We start from the raw sequence: 20,701 nt of genomic DNA, 5'->3' as shown, positions 1-20,701 counted from the left end.
CGAAGACGAAGACGAAGAGGCCGGTGTCAGTCCCCGCCGCCGCCGACGGTTTCGCATCACACGCCCGCTCCCTTCCGCGAGGCGCAAACGCGACAGCGAGTCACCCCGTGAGCCCTAATCGATGAGGACGGCTCCTGGCAGTCCGTCCGGTGTGGGAGGCGCACTGGAACGCAGGGTTATTGAGGGATTAGAGATTTACACTGCGGAACAGAGCCGAAGGGGTGATCCAGGCTAGCTCTGTATCGACAGCCCCCCCCCCCCGCCAGCTCTTGGGCTATTAGTCAATGACTTTAGCTGGAGGACCTTGGCCTTCAATCAAATGTACTGTGAAGAGCAGGGGGCATGGGGTTTATGGTCCTGTTACCCACACAGGGAGAAAGTGGAACCTATTGTTCTGTAGTGAGTGTAGGGACAGGGTGGGGCCTGTGGTTCTTTTTCCTGTATGGGGATGGGTCACAGGTTCGATTCCTGGGAAGAACACTGCCGCTGTATCCTTCAGCAAGGTACTTGACCTGCATTGCTTCCAGTATATATCCAGCTATATAAATGAATGCAATTTAAATGCAATGTAAAAGGGTGAGGCCTGTGGTTCTTTATGCTGTATAAGGGACTGGGCGGGACCTATGGGTCTTTATCCTGTATAGGGTCAGGGTGGGACCTATGGGTCTTTATCCTGTATAGGGTCAGGGCGGGGCCTATGGTTTTTTATCCTGTATAGGGTCAGGGCGGGGCCTATGGTTCGTTCTGCTGTATTAGAACAGGGCGGGGCCTATGGTTCGTTCTGCTGTATTAGAACAGGGCGGGGCCTATGGTTCGCTCTGCTGTATTAGAACAGGGCCTGCACAATCAGGTCAGGCTGCTTAAAACGCTTGTGCTGCTTTCTTCCGTCCAAGGTCACTGGCTGCATACCATTACCCAGAGTGGGACGTCCCGTAGGCGAATGCCTCACCCCTCTGCGAGCCACTTGGCACCCCCTCACTAATTGGGCAGTAGCCTCTAAGTTTGGGCCAGCTCATTAACGTCCACGGTGTCGGGCAGGCACGTCCCCTTCTGTCCGCGTTGTTCTGTACGCCGCGTTTTAAACGTTTTCGCCGTCGCGTTCTCACGAGGGGCGTGACCGCCCTCGAATGTCACGCCTGGGCCTTTGCACAGCGTTGGAATTTAGATGGGCTCGGCTTAGCTTAGCTTAGCTTAGCTTAGCTTAACTTAGCTTAGCTTAGCTTAGCTTAGCTTAACTTAGCTTAACTTAGCTTAGTTTAGCTTAGCTTAGCTTAGCTCTTCAGCGCTCGTCGCGTGAAACAGTTAGCGCCGCAGAAGTGCTGCTACGCGACATTATCTTATAACCTGGCACCTGAAACTGGGGCTCTTCCTGCGTGCCTCTCCAGTATCAGGTAGTGCAATAAGAATTCAGAGGATTTCTGCTCTTGGTATTGAACCCCTGGAATGCGGATTGTTGTCTATATACTGCAAAACAAATATTCTTGGGACGTGTAATCATCTGAAAAAAAATACAATTTAAGACGCTGTTCATAATATACGGTATGTAGTTAATGTTGTAGATGTACACAGCTGGCCACCAAAAAAAGCCTTCATCAGGATGGAATCTAGCAAGTGATTTTTAGATTGTGTCAAATTGGGCTTAATTCTCATTAGGTGTGAATTTATTTGGGTCTTACAGTACCATGCACAAATACCTGACTGCAACATGCAAACAAGTGGACATAATAAAACTATATGAGCATACTAATTATATTTTATGGTTCACTAGACATTACTTAACAGTGGGCAACTGTGCACTTGCAGAAAATGGTGGCAAAAAAGTTCCTGTGGCGGGACAAACGTTTGTCACTGAGGTGGTTCCCAGCAGGTACATAAAATTGGTTCCTACAGCCAGCAATACATAATTGAATTGTACCTTTTTTTGCTTGTAAAATGTACCAAATAGAACATCATTGTACTTCCAGGGTACCTTTGGGAAGAAGATTCTTGAAGAACAAAATACGTGCCTCCACTTTCCGCGAGTGTAGAATAATGAAATTAATCAGCGCAAACCAAGGTCAGTGTGCGCAGTTCAAACGAAAAGATCAATGCATACTTCAAAAGGCTCGTTTCTGCTGTGATCAGAACTCGTTGTTCTTTGAAGCCTGTGTACCCGGGAGAGTAAATAAGTATTGCAGACCCGCAAATGGGGCAGATTCAGACGCTGAGAAATGTTTCCAGGTCAGACGGCTAACAGCTGACTCCCCATAAAAGGCCTTTCATGTGCTTTTACACTGTACTGAGTGATGAGGCAAGGTCATCCTTCCTCTCTCTCTTTCTTTCTCTTTCTCTCTCTCTCCCTCTCTCTCCTCTCTCCCTCTCTCTCTCTCTCCCTTCCCCTCTCTTTCTCTCTCTCTTTCTCTCCCTCCCTCTCTCTCTCTCCCTCCCCCCCTCTCGCTCTCTCTCTCTCTCTCTCTCTCTCTCTCTCCTTCTCTCTCTCCCTCCCTCCCTCTCTCTCTCCCCTCTCCCTCCCTCCCTCCCTCTCTCTCTCTCTCTCTCTCTCTCTCTCTCGACCTTGAGTCCTTGTTCCTGTCCTCCTCCTTTATCTGAGAGAAAGCAGGCAGGCCGCGCCCTCTGTAATTGTGGAGAACGAGGGAGACGGAGAAAGAGAGAAAGGGGGGGGGGCGGGCGGGCGGGGGGCGGGGTGGGGGCAGGGGCGGCTCGCCACGGCGCGGCCGTCTGGTTTGCTGTAGTCATCCTCTCCGCTCGTCTCTGTCCTCCACAGCGTGCCGCCGCGTTTGATCTCCCTGGGCCGCCGGCTGCCACGGCAACCATTTGGAGGTGGGGATGGGGGGGGGGGGTGGGGGGGGCTTCCGTCTCCCTCCATCTGACATTGCTCCCACGTGGCGGGACGTCCAGCTGACTCTGCATGACGAGGTGTCGTTCAAAACTCACCTTCAAAAAAGACCTTCATGATAATAATAATGTATTTTATATAGAGAGCGCTTTCCAGATACCCACAGCCTGTAAAGGCTTGTGTTTATGTCCTTGTAATGTGCACATAAACTAGTTCTATGTCCCGTATTTTATCTGATTTTATATTTAAGCACTCTCCATTGCCTCTTTTGCATGAATTGTGCTGTATAAAAAGAGTTTGATTGATTGATAAAAGTAGACGGAAGTGTCAAAGATAATCATAGAAGCTATGAAACTCTGCAATATAAGCTATCCTTGAAAATATCAGCTTTCAGACTAGCGTAGCATAGCATAGCGTAGTCTGACAGGCAGGGATCAGACCTAGCAACAGGTCTGAAACCTGACCTTCAGAGCTGCGACAAGGGTGCTGCGCTATGTACCGTGTAGGAGGTCACGGGTTCGAAGCCCACGTCGGAGTCCTGACACGACAACACAAACCCGCCCCTTATCAGTCGCTCTCTTTCAAACTCATTTGCACTTCGCTGAGTGTGTAAAAAACGACACTGCAGCAGGAAAGCGCAGCGAGAGCGGACACGAGGACGTGAAAGAGGAACGAGAAGGTGAGAGGGGTGCGGCCCGGCGAAACCGCCCGCGCGCGTGTCCGTAGCCTCCACCGCACGCGCAAGCTGGCATCGCCCCGGGCGCTGGTTTAGACATCTGTTCCTAATCTTCGCCTCGCGGTTGACAAACAAGCTTTTGTTCATTTTGGCCACTCCTACCCCATACAGTAGGGGTTTGGGGGGTCAGGGGGGAAGGGGGTGGGGTGTAATTATTTCACGGAGAGCTATCAGGTGCTGTGTGCTGTACTGAGCCCTTGGCACTGAGGTGCAGTACCCCACCCCACCACCACCCCACCGATCGATGCCACCCCCCCCCCCCCGCCCCGAAATCAGGAGAGGTGATAATTGACCGTGGAGAAGCCAATATTTGCAAACATTTTCTCACTGTGCTGACAAATGAACAGCTCTATAAAAGCCTGCCCACTGGCCCCCAGCCAATCAGAAGGAGGGGGGGAGGGGGGATGGGAGGTGGCTTGAGTTTGCTGGATAATGGCGGTGGGGGCTGGTGAAGGTTAATTCGCTGAGTCATTGCTTCATGGCCACAGGAAGAGGCTGCGTGAAGGTGGGGCCTAGGGGCACTGGGGCAGGGCACTGGGGCAGGGGCACTAGGGCGGGGCACTGGGGCAGGGGCACTGGGGCGGGGCACTGGTGCAGGGGCACTGGGGCGGGGCACTGGGGCGGGGCACTGGGGCAGGGGCACTGGGGCGGGGCACTGGGGCAGGGCACTGGGGCGGGGCACTGGGCAGGGCACTGGGGCAGGCGCACTGGGGCAGGGCACTGGGGCAGGTGGTAATGCGTCCCTTCACTGTATCCTGTCTGTAATACATTTACTGGTGGTAGGTTGTGTGTGACACATTTGATTCCAATGTAAAATCCAGCGACCAATCACAGGCTGTCTCTAAAGCTATGCAGATCCTAAACAGTCCAATAAGAAAATTGGGGGCCTCACAGGGGGGGCCTGTAGGGGCGCCAAATGGGGGTCGAGAAGTTAAGACGATTCCAAAATCCCTGACTGACCGGGACCCTCAAAAAATACTAGAACATGGGCTTTTCCCGGGTGGTGGGGCCCAGTGTGAGATGTTTAAATGGGGCCCAAATTTCCTGGTGGGGTCCCCGGGGGCGTGTCCAACAAAGTCAACTTGATGAAGTGATGAACTTCCTGTCAGGAAACCTATCTGTGGCACTGCTGACTATGGCTGAGATCCAGGAAATAGCTATTGATAAAATATTTCACCTCAGCTCACTTCAGTGACTCCTCTGGCCAATAGGGAGCCTGCGGTCTCCTCCGGCCAATAGGGAGTCTGCGTTCTGCCTGCACTAGTTGCATCAGTCAATTGCAGTCAGAAAAGTTTTTTCGTTTTCTTTCGTTATTGAAAAAAAACCCAATCATATTAAAACAACTGGAATGTTTTTTAAATGCAAGAATGTGTCACGCCAGATCTGAATATTAAAATAAAGCCCTAATTTACTGGACAAAAAACTATAAATAATGGAGATACTTAACCCACTGTCATATTTAACCTGACTGGTCTTATTATTATAAAATGTGGGTTGAGAGTACAGTCTACTCAGCCCCCTGCTTGTAACATAAATGTGCATCGATCAGACGCTCAAACAGACAAAAGTGTGCTTATCATAAGATGAAACACACACATACGTCACTTTGTCAATGGTGACACCTAATTGATTAGAGTTCGCGGATTTCAAACCACAGATCAGGAAGGGAGATTGTGGAAGTTTGCCTGTTTGAAGTCAGAAGTCTGAAGTGTCTGTTCTGTGAGGATAATGGAGATCGATGTGGGGGGAGGAGGGGGGGTATTTTAAAAAGGGGGGTGAAGGTGGAGACGCCTGCCAGGCTGGCAGTGCCCTCACTGCCCCGCTAATGCGTCTCACGAGCCAGGGGCATCGGAGGGAGGGTTGCCCAACCCGGGACTCGCATCAAGAATGCAATCCACCACGCTGACGCGCCAGCGCGCGTGTGTGTGGGGGTGAGTGTGCGTGTGTGTGTGTGTGTGCCTGTGTGTGTGTGTGCGTGTGTGTGTGTGCCTGTGTGTGTGAGAGAGAGAGTGTGCGTGTGTGTGTGTGTGTGAGAGAGAGAGTGTGTGTGTGTGCGTGTTGTGTGTGGTGTGTGAGAGAGAGAGGTGTGTGCCTGTGTGTGTGAGAGAGGTGAGAGAGAGATGTGTGTGTGTGTGTGTGTGTGTGAGAGAGAGAGGTGTGTGTGTGTGTGTGTGTGTGTGTGTGTTAGAGAGAGAGAGTGTGTGTGTGTGTGCCTGTGTGTGTGTGAGAGAGAGAGTGTGTGTGTGTACAGATGGAGGGAGGAGGGTAGGGGTGGGTGTGTGTGTGTGTGTGTGTGTGTGTGTACAGATGGAGGGAGGAGGGTAGGGGTGGGTGGGCATTTGGATTTAAATCCACCACAGCATCTAGCAGAAAGCATCTTCCTGCATTCTGTTCTCTCGTTCGCCTGCTTGTTTTCCTCTCACTCTCTCTCTCTCGCTCACACACACTCTCTCTCTCTTTCTCTCACGCTCTCTCTCTCTCTCTCCCTCTCTCTCCCTCTCTCTCGCGTCACTGCTCTTCTTGTTAACTGAGTCCCCGTCTGTCTGCCGGAGCACAGACCTCCCAGCTCTCTCTCTCTCTCAGAAGAGCAGCGCCCAGGCTGTGGGAATCGCGTGCACGCTCACACACACTCGCTCACACGCTCACACACACGCATACACACACGCACGTGTGGGTCCCGCACGCAGGTACACACACACACACACTCGCTCTCGCGCACACGCGTGTCCAGCCCGCCAGCAGAGACAGCCCGGAGCCGGCAGCCCAGCATGGACGTCCTGAAGAAAGGCTTTTCCATGGCCAAGGAAGGGGTGGTGGCGGCAGCGGAGAAGACCAAGGAGGGTCTGGAGGAGGCGGCCGCCAAAACCAAGGAGGGGGTCATGTACGTGGGTGAGTACCGGCGCGGGGCAGGACCTGGGGAGGGGAGGTGAAATCGGGCAGGTGTGAGAGGGGGGGGGGGGGGACGCCGTCGAGCGGCGGCTCTGGCGATCGCCGTCCCGTTCCGGACGGTGGCAGCGGGCTCGGCTCGCGGAGCGGGTCGGCGGGAGGAGCGGCGCGTGATCGATGACCGAGCGCGTCTGCGGAGCGAGCCGCCGTCCCCCCCCCCTCCACCCCTGGTCTGGGACGGCATCAGCCGGAGAGAAGGAGGCAGTGATGCGGAAGGGGGGGGGTGGTGGTGTGGATTCTGTAAAATGTAGGTTAGAGGCGATGAGCGAGCCCCGTTTGGAAGCTACCGGCAGAGGGGGTGAGGGTGGGGCGGCCCGAGGGTGGGGGGTGGGGGGGAAAGGCTGGAGGAAAGGGAAAGAAATGGTGGAGAAGCGACAGAAACACTGTGGCGAGAGAAAGAAAGAAAGAGGGTGGAGGAGGGAGAGAGAGAAAAGAGGATGGTGGAGGAAAAGGGCAGAAGGGTTGTGGAGAGAGAAAGAGAAAGAGTAGACGACTGCAGGTTGACTTTTAAATCTTGAGCTCATCAGCTTGTTTGCACTTATTGTTTAAAGGGTTGTGATAGATTATAAAGCTTAATGCAATTATTAAAAAATGAACCCATGATGTCTCAAAATGTCCAGGGTGGGACCAGCAGACAGAGGCAGGGGTGTGTGCGTGACTGAGGTGTAGCGTTCGAATGGGGCGTCCTGGACTGGAATTGAGGCAGGCGATGGTGGTCCCCCTGTCCCTGTTCTGTGTGAGTGTGACCTGGGGCCCCCACAGGCAGGGTGGCAGCGCACCAGGCGTAGCGCTGTGGCTGGGTCGCCGTGCTTCTCTCCTGTAGATGTGGGCAGCAGGTCCAGCAGGTCACGTCTACGCACAGCAGGGCTACGTCAGTCATAATTTACAGGAGCGAGAGAGAACAAGAAACGGGGGGGGGTGGGGTGGGGGGTGTAGAGAGAGAGAGAGAGGGAGGGGATGAGGGAAGGTCAGGGAGAGAGAGAGCAAGAGAAAGAGACAGAGAGGGGGGAAGGAGAAAGAGCGGGACGAAGAGAGAAAGAGAGAAAAGGAAAGGGAGAGACAGAGATTTTGTAATCAGTCCTGGCCAGCATTAATGCATGTCACTTCCACGCTGTCACCCATATCCATAGAACAAGGAAAGAGAAACAGAGAAAATAAACTAGAACAAACCTCAACATACGAAACTGAAAACAGCGAGCAGGAGGAAACTATCCAAGTATCACGTTAAAATATTAATGATTTTTCATCACACATCAATAACAGGATGTCCTGTTTGCACCACCTAGCTTTGAATTCACGCCAATCATTCTTCAGAAAATAATATGTAAATTCCCATCGGGGTACACAGCCAATCAGGAGCCACAGCCACATCACTGTATCAGAACGACCAGTTGCTGTTCATATGGAAACTTCTCTGTTTTCCACACAGGCCCCTTTTTGCTGGAGGGAGAGAAATTGAGGAAGAGAGAAAGAGAAAGGGAGATCGAGAGGGAGAGATGGCGTAGGGGGGGGAAGCGGTGGAGGGGAGGGTGTGACCGCACTGAAAGCCTGGTAATTAATCTTAGAGCCGTTCGTTTAGGGGAGATCTCATTAGAGCGATATCCAATATCCGGCCCGCTGCTCTTCTGCCAGGCGGCTCATCAAAGTAAAAATATATATATATATTTTAAAATGGCATCCTTAAGGCCCTGATACTGATCTCACATGATCACGCAACGCCCCTTCTAGATCTTTCCGTCTTACATCCCTGCTGCATCCAGCTAGGACATTTAGGTCCAGAGCAGATCGCTCTGATTTTTTTTTTTTAAACCTTTATTTAACTGGGAGACCTGTTGATGTGGAGAACAACGTCTTTCAAGAGTACATCTGCAGGAACGCACGTACTGTACGTGCGTAGGCGACACGAACGCAGCTCAATCCAAAAATAGTCATGCTATGCTTAGTACGTGCTCTCATCAGTAAGTTCTAGATCCTCACTAGATCTAATTGTGCCTCAATACAATGTTTTAGGGGCTCAGTAAATGAAACAGTGTGCTTAGCCCACAGCTGGGTCCATCTTCCCATTTTGCTTATAGGAAAAGCCCATGCAGGACCCACTCAAAACCGGACAGGAACTCACCCTAAACAAAGGGAGAGACACGACTGCACACCCAAAGCATTTCAGCACGCTCCCTTTTTCCCATGAGTCTGCTGGGGGAAGCTACCTTGTCCCAGGGTGCGATACTGAGTTTTTTGAGTTTTTGTCAGGAATCCTACAGGTGATTGTCAGCATAACTGAGGTGTTCCGTGTGCCCACAATCAATTTCTGGGACTTTCTCTCTCGGGCGAAGCGACGTCGAGCAGCCGAGGACTCCGGGAGTCCGGGAGACGCTGGCGAATCTTCGGCAGACTTTGGGCTTGTCTGGATGCGCCGCGCAGATCAAGGTCGTTCCGCCTGGGTTCCACCGACCAATCGGAGCGAACGACGGCTCGCGGAACAGTGCGGTTAATTGGGCTCGACGGCTATGCCGGTGGCTCGCTGGCTAGCCTATCCGCCGTCTGCTTTGTCGGGGTCTTCGAGCCGTCATCCTTCTGACTGAAAGCGTGTGACTGAACGGAGAAACCGAGTGACCTGTTTTTTTCCCCATGTTCGGCCAGCAGCAGCCCCAGTTCAAACGGACTCCGATGGGGCACTCGATGCTCAAGAGCCAGTGAGAGGGAGAGCTGTCTCCCCCACATCCGTGGTTCTGCTCTGATAGAGCACTAGAGCATGGTCCAGTGGTCCAATGGTTCAACCTTCTGTAGCTTCATTAAAAAGCCCCGTTTGACATTCAGAAAGGGCATTGCCTTCCGTAGAGAAGTCTCATCGAGATGTTTCTATTTCCAATCTGCCTGTAGCATACTGTTTATCTCTATGCTCACATTATGGCATGGCTGCCAAGACAGTTGTATGTGGTCGTGGTGTGGTGTGTGTACTTCGATATGGCATCGACTGGTGTGGTATAGAGTGATACATATAGACTGGTGTATGAAATTATTTGGTATAGACTGGTGTGGTATAGATTGATGTAGTATTGACTGATGACTGAGTCATGATGAATGTTATGAATGATATGGTAGACTGGTGTGGTATGAGGTAATGATACAAGTGGTATAGATGGTATAGACTGGGTGTGGAGAATGGTATAGATGTGGTATGGTAGTACAAACTGTGTGTATAGAGTATATGGTATAGACTTGCATGGTATAAATTGATGGTATCAACTGGTGGTATAGAGTATAGCATAGACTGCATGGTATAGGTATAGTAATACTGGTGTGGTATAGAGTAATATGGCATGGACTTGCATGGTATAGAGTGATATAGTACATACTGGTGTGGTATAGAGTAATATGGTATAGACTTGTGTGGTATAGAGTGATATTGTCCAGGCTGGTGTGGTGTGATTACAGTGTGTTGTGTTATTGTTTGAGTGCTGTGTTGTGTTGTGGTGTGGATATAGCACAGTGTGTTGTGTTATTGTTTGAGTGCTGTGTTGTGTTGTGGTGTGGATATAGCACAGTGTGTTGTGTTATTGTTTGAGTGCTGTGTTGTGTTGTGGTGTGGATATAGCACAGTGTGTTGTGTTATTTTAGTGCGTTGTGCGTGTGTGGATAGCACTGTTGTTATTGTTTGGTGCTGTGTTTGTGTGTGGATATAGCACAGTGTGTTGTGTTATGTTAGTTGTTTGGTTGTGGTGGTGATATACACGTGTTTATGTTAGTTCTGGGGCCCTGGTGTGAAATTTAATTATGTGGTGAGTTTATTTTGCAGACTGCTGTCACAATGCTGCCCCACGCCCCACCCTTCAAAGACAGACTTCTCTCACTCAGGGTCACAACAGTGAACAATGAACAAGGGAACATCCCTTTCCCCCATCAGTCTTTTCAAAATAATTATTGTTAGATGCCAGTGTCTAATCTAAATGGCCATTGGGGTTAAAAGAATTTAACAAATAGGTGTTAAGAATCCAAATCTAATCAGCCAGAAATGCTATTTATAGCTATCAATAGAGATGCTATTTATACAGACCAATAAGTCTGTCGTTGCACTAAAAATACACTCACAATAAGTGCATATTTTTTGTAATACTTTGTCTCTGATAAGTTTCGGTTTTTGGCATCAGCATTGCGTGACAGTGCATGGTGTGGACTGTTTGAGTTTTAGATGTCAGAGAGGTAGATTATAACGCAGCATGGTATTGTGTGGTTCTGTATGGTGTGGCGATGGTAATGCCTGGCATACTGCGATACGGTGCAGTGTGCTGTAGTATGGCGTCATACAGCATGGCGTTTTGTGCCGTGGTATTTCGTGGTCTGGTGCAGGATGTTTGTGATGTGTGCCGCGCTTGTGGCACGTTGTGGTTCTGCACAGTGCACAGAACAGGACTAGCCCTCACGCTTACCCAGAAGGCATTGCACCAGCCCCCCCCCCCTCTCTCACACTGCAACGTTTCCAGTAATCAGAATTACTTACTGTATGCTTGATCAACATTGTACGGATTCCAATCTCTTGCTATTTCTCTCTTTCTCCTTCTCTCTGTCTCTCTCTCACTCCTCCCTCCCTTCCTCCATCTCTCCCCTCACCCAGATGGTTACATAAGTAGTGTTTAATCATAATATATTAATCACAGCCAGTCCGGGGAAAATGGGAATCTTATGCAGCTCCCGAGGAATAGAGACTGGCCCAATTACTCTGAGCAATCTCTCTGTAGTCCCGGCTCTTTGCTAATTGAGATTTCCTGTACTGAGTGTATTGAGTGTATTCAGCATATGCCCAAGAAAAGCCTCTAATGGTGAGGTGTGGAGGCATCACAACCCAGTGTGTAATCAGGAGCATGTAGGCTAGGAGACTACTCCTCACCTGCTCAGCCAATCACAGCACGGTTTACTGCTGTATGGTATTAATTTCACCAGTGAAATTATTGTTTCTGGTGAATTCTAAGGAAATAATATTTCAGACTGCTGATCAGTATATCCTAATTACAACATAGAATCCCCATCTTAATTATATTATACTCTGTAAAGCCTCTTACTCTGGAAAGCATCTTTTTTTTACAGTTCTCTGTAAAAAAAAAAAAAAAAGGTGCTATACATATAAAATTGAATTCAATTGATTTGAAAGTCTAATATACGAAATTATTTTGTTAATCATCACGCTTGGCCTGTTTTGTAATACCGGAGGGGGGGGAATCGGGGTTGTGACTCCCCAATCGCCCCCCCCCCCCCATTAATTTAGTCCTTGATCTAAAACCTAAACAATCCCTTCCTCTAAGCCATTCAGAAGACAGCCCTCGCCCCTGCGCGGTCCAGACCGTCCCTCTGGCATGTCTGTGCCCCTCTGGCATGTCTGTGCCCCTCTGGCATGTCCGTGTCCCTCTGGCATGCCCGTGCCCCTCTGGCATGTCTGTGCCCCTCTGGCATGTCTGTGCCCCTCTGCTTCTGTGCCCTGGCATGTCTGTCTCTGGCAGCGCCCCTGGCATGTCTGTGTCCTCTGGCATGTCCGTGTCTCTCTGGCATGTCTGTGCCCCTCTGGCATGTCTGTGCCCCTCTGGCATGTCTGTGCCCCTCTGGCATGTCTGTGTCCCTCTGGCATGCCCGTGTCCCTCTGGCATGTCTGCGCTGAAGCAGCCCATTGTCCATCGCCACGGGAACGCTGACGTGTGAGCCTCGGGATGCAGGGGGGGGCGGGGGGGCGTCTCCGTAGCAAACGCACGTGACTGGGGACCTCACGTTGGGCAAGAACAGAGCAACGGTCTGTTATGCTGGGTGTCCATAAAAGGAAAGGAGAGAGAGAAAAGAGAGAGAGAGAGAGAGAGAGAGAGAGAGAGAGAGAGAGAGAAGAGAGAAGAGAGAAGAGTAGAGAGAGAGAGAGAGAGAGAGAGAGAGAGAGAGGAGAGAGAGACGAGAAGAGAGAGAGAGAGAGAGAGAGAGAGAAACAGACAGTGAGAGAGTTAGAGAGAGAAAGATAGAGAGAGAGAGACAGAGACCGAGACAGTGAGAGAGGGACAGGAGTTTACTGCGTAGTTTGAGAAACGGCGGTGTGAGAGAGGCCGGGTTCTGACGGGCCTCTACCGGCTCATGCCTGGCCCCAGCAGCCTGGCATCTCGGGTCGAGTCGGGGGGGGTGGGGTGGGGTCGGGGGGGGGGGGGGGGCAGCTGACCTTTCCCCACAGCGCCGCACGGGCTGAGCTCCAGCTGCTGGACTGAGGCGAGCCGTTGGCCCCAGAGAGGGAACAATCCGTGCAGGACGCCCCAGGGGGCTCCACACAGCCGACAAGGGCCGGTCGGGTCCAAGTCGGGTGGAGAATCATCAGACCAAAATGTTCTTGCACCATGGGGGCGGGGCAGCAATCCATTTGGGGGGGGGGAGGTGATCACAGAACGGAGAACCGATAGCCGTCAACACTTAAATTGCCGTGCAATTTAAAAAATGAGTTCCAAAATAAATTTTAACACTTTTAAACACAATTTTATGACCCTAAATAACTGCAAGTGTTTATGCCAATAACACAGCTCTGGTCGTTTGCCAGCGGTCGGAGAGAAGACGGGCATCGAGTCCATCGCAGTAGTTTTGGAGGACAAACGCTGTCACACGCTGAGTGAATGATTGACATCGACGAGTGGGTGTGCCTTGGGAATGTCAGCCAGGATACTGCAATGCCCTTCGGCCATTGATCAAATGGAAGTAAATTATATATTTTTCTTTCTTTTTTTCCCCCACAGGTACAAAGACAAAGGAAGGAGTGGTGTCAGGTGTAAATACAGGTGAGGAGTCAGGTCCAGTGAGTACCTGCATCAGTGCTATTTGTAGGAGATGCATGCTACACCATGGATCATGCCCTACAGTGCTTTCCTGGTCAGACACTAGTCACGGCACTGGATAAAAGTGGAGGAATTCATCATGTGTTGTGTACCATAACTCTAGAAAAATGAAATCAGCTGTGACATTGCAGGAATTGTGGCCTGCTTTGAAAAAGCATATGGAAATGTATTTTATAGCTCAGCTGGTGGGTTATAGAGTAAAAAATCAACTGGCTCCATGAGTTTTTAAGGAAGTGCATACTAGTGTGCAAACCTCTCCAGCTGGTTGTTACAAATCCAACAGGTTTAACAGCCTGACCTGATTCAGACTTAGCACAGCTGAGCCTTATTCAAATTTAACACTGCAGGGCCTGATTCAGACTTAGCACAGCTGAGCATGATTCAAATTTAACACCGCAGGGCCTGATTCAGACTTAGCACAGCTGAGCCTGATTCAAATTTAACACTGCAGGGCCTGATTCAGACACAGCACAGCTCTGCCTGATTTCAGCACCGCCAGACCTGGCTAGATTTAGAGCCTGGAGGACTTGGGTTTGAACGCTCTCTGTTTAGAATATTAAAATGGCTCATTTGAATTCACCGGACGGAATGCGGTTTCCCCCATAGTAGTCCGTGTGATTTAAAGGGTCGGGATGGACGCCCTCCAGCAGCTAACGGGGACGCGTGCGTTCCTCTGTGCCTGTCTCAGTGTCCCAGAGAACGACCGACCAGGCTAACATAGTGGCCGAAGCGGCGGTCTCCAGCGCCAACGACCTGTCCCAGAAAACAGTGGAGGGGGTGGAGAATGTGGCGCTGTCCACCGGCCTGGTCAACCCGGTAAGGGGGGGGACAGGGGGGGGGGGCTGGGGGACGGGGGGCCGGGGGGGGGGCGGGGGACGGGACGGGTGAATACAATCGAAGATATTTACTCTTTCACACAGACTAGGGTGTGAGCGAGTCATTACAGTGCCAGAGGATACTGTGGCCCGGGGGAATTTTCCGTTCTGCTGTTGACAAAAACTAGAACATAAATTTGAAGGACGCGTTCCATTCGAGTGTAACGTGCCCCAGGTTTATAGCGCAGTGTTCTAGTCCAGGGATGTTTGAACATTGTAATTGTGGTCACCTGGGCACACACTGGAAAGCCTGTTTAGAGTGCACTCATTCACCACCGCACTCATCCTCACACTGAGCACTTGAGTTCAGGTCAGGTGAAGGAGTCCTCGCACGGCAGAGATAATCTGAAACTGAGGACGGAATGAGAGCGGGCGGGAACCGCGATCGATGGCGAGCGCTTCTGTTCCTTTTCACCGCAGAAGGAATTCTGGAAAGCTCTCTCTGTTCTGTGGAGAGGCTGAGTGTGCAGTGCCCCTGAGCCCTGTGCCGTTACTATACCTGTGTTGACCTGTGCAATTCCTTTACCTGTGCTGTCCCTATACCTATGCAGTCCTGTGCAGTTCCTATACCTGTCTTGACCTGTGCAGTTCCTTTACCTGTGCTGTCCTGTGCAGTTCCAATACCTGTGCAGTCCTGTGCAGTTCCTATACCTGTGCAGTCCTGTGCAGTTCCTATACCTGTACAGTCCTGTGCAGTTCCTATGCCTGTGCAGTTTCATGTCAGTACCTGTACCATGTTCTCCAGGCCCCACCACCTGTGCTGTTATCTGACCTGTGTGTTTTTGTCTGCCATTAACCTCTTCCTTTTGTCTCTCCATGGGATGGCCCCTGTGACCGGCGTCAGGATGAACCTGGGACTAAGGTGCCTTTTCTCAGGAAGTGGGGGGGGGGGGGGGCAGTGTTTTTGTTTGGAGAGGGATGGGTGAATGCACTGCATGTTGTTTGCAACCTGTTCGTTTTTGCAGTGCTTGCTGATTTAAAAAAATATACATCCACCAATAGTGTGTATGGACTGGGGCATTGCATAGATATTCTGTAATAAGTAAAATACGTCAAATATATCCTGATATCCTCAATCTTCGCATATTTGTCACATTGAATTGTTTTAGATTTTTAGACAAAATGTAAGATTAGACAAAGGGAACCCGAGGAAATTATTATTTCATTTATTTAATGAAAAAAGTTATCAGACTCTAAGAGGGCAATTGCTTTTTCGCATGGGTGATATGGGTGTGTGATACGTTCTTCATTAAATAAATGAAATAATAATTTAAGAAATTTGTTTTGTGTTTACTCAAGTTCCCTATGTCTAATATTACATTTTATCTATTCACAGAAAAGCAAACGGCCCATTTTAGTGGCTGTAAAACCACAGGTCGATGGTAGAAAAGGTCAAATAGATAATGAATTATGTTTGAGTGGTAAAGCAAACACACACCATACACTGTTTACCTCAAACCTCTATGTCTTTGACCCTTTGAAGGGCAGTAGTGTTTTCTAGAATGTTTTCTCAAAATTAAGAGTCAGTCTTCTAGAACTCTATTGTTTCGAATCACCAGCAGTGATTGTTACATCACAATTTAGAATGTTCAATTAAGAACATTCCGATTGCATAATTGTGATCTTACGCCTTAAAGGGTTTTTAGAAAACAGCTGCAGTTGCGTTGTGAAAGATTCCAGAATTTTCCGCGTCTCAGACAGACAGGTCAGACGGACATATTGACGTGATGTCATGTTGATGCGATGCAGCAGTTTAGTCTGGGGACACGGAGGCCACACAGCGCCAGCGTTTGCGTCCCGGACTCCGAGTCTCGGTCACAGGGGCGGGTCGGGTGAAGGGTAATCCGTTTCGACATCGACGGCTCAAAAGCTTCTGGCCCAGAATGCTCCCCCGGCCCTTCGGAAACAGCAGGCTAGCCGCTCGATGCCAGCCAGACACAGTGCATGCTGGGATGGGTGCTTTTGTAAGGGCGTGTACAGTGGGGTGGGCTCCACCATCACTCTGACCTCATTTTCCTTCTTCTGGGACTCTGTCTCCTTTTGCTCTGTGTGTGTGTGTGTGTGTGTGTCTTTAATCTTGCTTCCATTTTCAGGCTAATGTTTTCCCCACTTAAAAAGCAGACATGTCAGTAATTGTATCCATGGTTTCTCTTCTCTCTTAGCCCCTCCCTCTCAGTCTCTGTCTGCTCACATCACACTGCTCGCTGCTCCAGTGAAACAGAGCATCTTCGTGTGTGTGTGTGTTCGTGTGCGCATCTGTGTACGTGCATGTGCGTGCGTGTATGTTTGTGTGTGTGCGTTTCTGTGTGTGTGCATGTGCGTGTGTATGTGTGCATGCGTGTGCGTGTGTGTGTGTGCGTGTGCGCATCCGTGTGTGTGCAAGTGTGTGTGCATGTTTGTGTGTGTGTGTGTGTGCATGTGTGTGCATATGTATGTGTGTGTGTGTGCGTACAACTGAAATGGCTCTGCACTCACTGAATTGCACTAACACCACTGCTGTTTAACAACAATAATCCTCTTTTGCTCCAGGGCTGGGGCACCTTCTTGGCGGCCATGTTTGTCTCTGGATTTTGCGCCAACTTCTGCTCTTAATTAATTAATCCAATCATTTATGGGGTCAAAAATCCTAATTGCATTTCTTAATAAGGTCATGAATGGCCACTAAAAACTGTTCTTGTGTCCCTACATGACACATTTTTTTTGTGGTCTAACCCACGAGTACAAAGCTTATGAACTAATTGGGTAACCAATGGAAACCCAAGTCTATGTAAACACACTGGCCCCAATAGAGTTCCCTGTCTCTGCTGTGCTCTACAGGAATGACCATGATCTCCATTCCCTTCAGCGAATGACGCATCTTCTCCAAAAATCCTCCTTTGAATTTCTGTCCGTGATGAAATAACTGTTGCTCCAGACTGAACTGTGCTCTGTTTCTCTGCTAGCTTTCACTCAGGTTCCTTCCCTTGGCATGTACTGTGTGCGCATGTCTGCTTGTGTGTGTGCGCGCGAGTGTGTTTGCAGGTGTACTGTACCTGAGAGAAACTTGGCTCTGGCCATTTGCTCTAGAGCATCCAAACAGCAGCCTGTGTTATATCGTACTGCTCTTAAGCAGTTAAATCTTATATGCTGAAGCATTAGCACTATGAGGAGCAGACCTGGGTCAAATACATATTTTTGTTTTGGATTCAAATGCTTTTCTGTGCTCTATTGATCTTGCCTGGTGTAACTGAGCCTGCCAATATTGACCAGAAGGCAGGGTTTGCACTTTTTGAGGGTATTTTATTGGTTCCATTGCACCAGACATGATCAGTAAAGCGTAGAAAAGTATTTGAATCCAAAACCAAAAATATGTATTTGACCCAGGTCTGGTAGGGAAGGGAGACTCCTTGTGGGTGAAAGTGAAGGCAGCTGAGTATTATGTAATATGTCGAGATGCTTGTGTAATTCGTTCTCAAACCAAAACAAAGACCAGCAAGCAGAATGCACTGCCTGGTGGGGCAAGGGGAGGGTGCGACACTGTTTCCTTCAAGCCGATTGGCTGCTGCGAGGGGAGGGGGGGGGGTGGTGGCACACTGGTCACTGATTGGCTGTTACTTATTGACCTGGCCTGCTTTTGGCTCAGGCTGACGTACAGTGAGCCTCGTGATCAGCAGTGTCCAAACGGCTAATGTCCCCCTCTCTCTGGCCTCATGCAGGGGGAGCTGTCCCACCCTGAGGGGACTGTGGAGCAGGCCGGAGACGCGGGACAGTAGGTGAGAGTGGGGGGGAAATAAAAAGGGGGGGGGGGGGAGTTAGGAAAAGGGGGGGTAGATCTTGTGAGGTTACCGTTGTTTCTGCAACTGGTTGCCTTGCTTTGTTGGCGCAATCTGTTCACCGTGCCCGTAAAAGCTCCATTTTAGAACCTCTCACTCATTCCTGGCCTTCCCTCTCAAATTCAAATTCAAACTGCCACTCCTCTCACAAGGAGACATAGATTACGAGCATTTATACATGAGAAATGAGTGGCTGAGGAGATAAGGAGAAAGGGTGAAGGACAGAGAGATGGATGGAAAGTGGGATGCGGGGGTGGGTGGGGGGGTTGCCATAGTGTTGGTTGCCATAGGAAAAAACATTTCATATTTCATCCCAATTTATTGCAACAGTTTTAAAGAAATCTATTTTTAAATATATTTTCCCATATTTTTTAAATATATTATTATATTCTGGCAAAAAAACATGATGTTAATGCGCTGGTATTCCTCACCCATGTTAATACTTTTATTGCACCATAAAAACATCCAGGGAACAGATTAATACAGTACTTTGTACAGCAGATGCATGTGACTGTACCAGAAAGGGATTTTCTGGAGTCAAGCACTGATGATCCCCCCCCCCCTTCTGTGTTTCCTCTCAGGGGTATTAGTCCATTGTCCAGGGACCAGCAGCGACCCCCCAGCCCCCCCCACCCTATGTTGCTGCAAGAAGGAGTGCCCATGGCAGCAGCTCAAACCACCCCGACTGCCCCCGCCCAATCGGATCACCTGATCCCCCGTGCCTCTCCCCCCATAACCAACACAACATGGAGCCTCAGACGGACCTCCTGGCTGGTGTTGTTTATGGCTTTATGGAAACCAAATTTGTGAAGGACTCTCCCTCCGATCACAACACGTCCAGCCCCTCCCCCTCAAGATGTGCTCACGCGTTCATTCTTCCAAACCCCCTGCCCCTCCCCCAACCGCACCCCCCATGTGAGCCTCACCGCTGACCCATTTGCCCCCCCAAACACCCAAAACACAAAGCCCCTCTCCCAAACAGGAGGGTGTTCGTTCGCGGTCCCTGAGCACTGACCACAGCCATCCGGTCCGTGAGACGTACACACACACACACACACACACACACACACACCAGATAACCAGTCCGTGTAACTCTTGTCGTCTTAGAAGTGCAGAAGTGTAAGACTTAACCGGTAGTGTGCACGCTAATGAATAATATGAATAATGTAACACCTGTACTAATGCAGTAACGTTAGTTGTCCCTCATATTAGTCTGCTTTACAAGGTTTATTTAACAAGGCCTGTGTTATCTAACAGTCTGATATCTAACATCGCCCCTCCCCCCACCCCACCCGCATATACAACCCCCCCCCCGCCACCCCACCCGCATATACAACCCCCCCTCCCCCCCGCAACCCAAGCAGTGGATCCGTGGATCCCCAGGTCAGGGAAGTTAAGGGGTATAAAACCCCCCTGTTAATTCACTTGTCCCTGTTTTTCAACGACCCAGACCCCCGAGAGACTGCAAGTCCTCAAACACCGGGGTAGATAGACCTGGATCCCACCAGCTGGAGCCCTGCCGCCCAGCCACCAGTGTCCAGAGAAAGGGGACGACCACCCATTATAGCCGGGATCACAACCCACTTACCTTAGTTTTTATAAGCCAATGGGAAACGGTTAATAGAAAAGCAGGCGTAAGAGTCTGACTACGGCCAATGATAATCGAGCCGTCAGAGCAGGTGCGCTCATCCCAGTGGTGGGTGGGGATGCACGTTGACGCCAAGGATTCCCTCACCTCCCGCGTCGTCGATCAGCCACGCCCCCTCCCTTCCCATCATCTCGGCCCCACCTCCAACCTGTCAATCAGTGCCCAACTTTCGCCCAGCCTTGTTTCCGCTTGAAGCGACTAGAGCAGGTCTTTTGAAGTACAGCAGTGTTATTTCTTTGAAGCCAATGGAAACAGAAGACTGCATGTTGCCTTATCAGCAATTGTATGTTTGTACTCTCACAGACACACAGACACACAGACACATAGACACAGACATGCACGCACACGCACACGCACATGCACACACACACACACACACACACACACACAAATGCAGGCGCGTGCACACAAACACACTCACCCACACAGGTGCGTGCACACACACAGACGGACAAACACCCGCACACACACGCAAAGAAACTCAGACCTACACTCACATTCATATTAAACATCCACGCACACACACACACACACTCACACATATGTATTCATAACATTTATAAGTTGGCATCAAAGCAGACAGCTGATTTTATAAACTGTAAAATTAAAAATAAAGACAATTTTGTTGAAAGCCAAACCCAGATTTGTCTTTGTTGACTGTCGCCCCATGCTATTCCCTCTCTGATGATTGTACAGTGATTTTTAGTACTAATTTATAGTACTTTATATATATATATTTTTTTTTTATATATATATATATGTATATATATATATATTTAAATTACTATGAATTAATTTTCAAAAACTTATCCATATGACAGGCAGAGCTGTTATTCAGACAGATGGAAAATAAACAACCGTGGTGAAATAAATTAATAATAATAGTTGTGACAACATTTACAATGAAAAATTGGTAACATTAGAAAAGCAGCAAAGCACATTATAGTCTTACGTTCAAAAAGAAGAAAGAAAAATTCTAAATATGCCACTTTTCTTTCAAACAAGA

At 49.6% G+C, this 20,701-nt stretch overlaps 1 protein-coding gene across 2 annotated transcripts; it reads left to right on the top strand.

The window, feature by feature from the left end:
* The first annotated feature begins 5,921 nt into the window (after positions 1-5,921).
* Positions 5,922-20,332, top strand: sncga (synuclein, gamma a). 2 transcript variants are annotated; one of them, XM_064317455.1, is made up of 6 exons: positions 5,922-6,461; positions 13,262-13,303; positions 14,049-14,176; positions 15,080-15,097; positions 17,931-17,987; positions 18,629-20,332. In XM_064317455.1, exons 1-5 carry the CDS (start codon positions 6,341-6,343, stop codon positions 17,985-17,987), a joined length of 366 nt encoding a protein of 121 aa, XP_064173525.1. In that variant the 5' UTR covers positions 5,922-6,340; the 3' UTR covers positions 18,629-20,332. The 2 variants fall into 2 exon arrangements, with proteins under 2 accessions (XP_064173525.1, XP_064173526.1); XM_064317456.1 differs by lacking the exon at positions 15,080-15,097.
* Positions 20,333-20,701: the final 369 nt, after the last annotated feature.

The sequence above is a fragment of the Anguilla rostrata genome, chromosome 18, assembly GCF_018555375.3.
Source record: "Anguilla rostrata isolate EN2019 chromosome 18, ASM1855537v3, whole genome shotgun sequence".
Classification (NCBI taxonomy): Eukaryota; Metazoa; Chordata; class Actinopteri; order Anguilliformes; family Anguillidae; genus Anguilla; species Anguilla rostrata.
The sequence above is the reverse complement of the archived record's forward strand: the minus strand, read 5'-3'. Positions and strand labels throughout refer to the sequence as shown.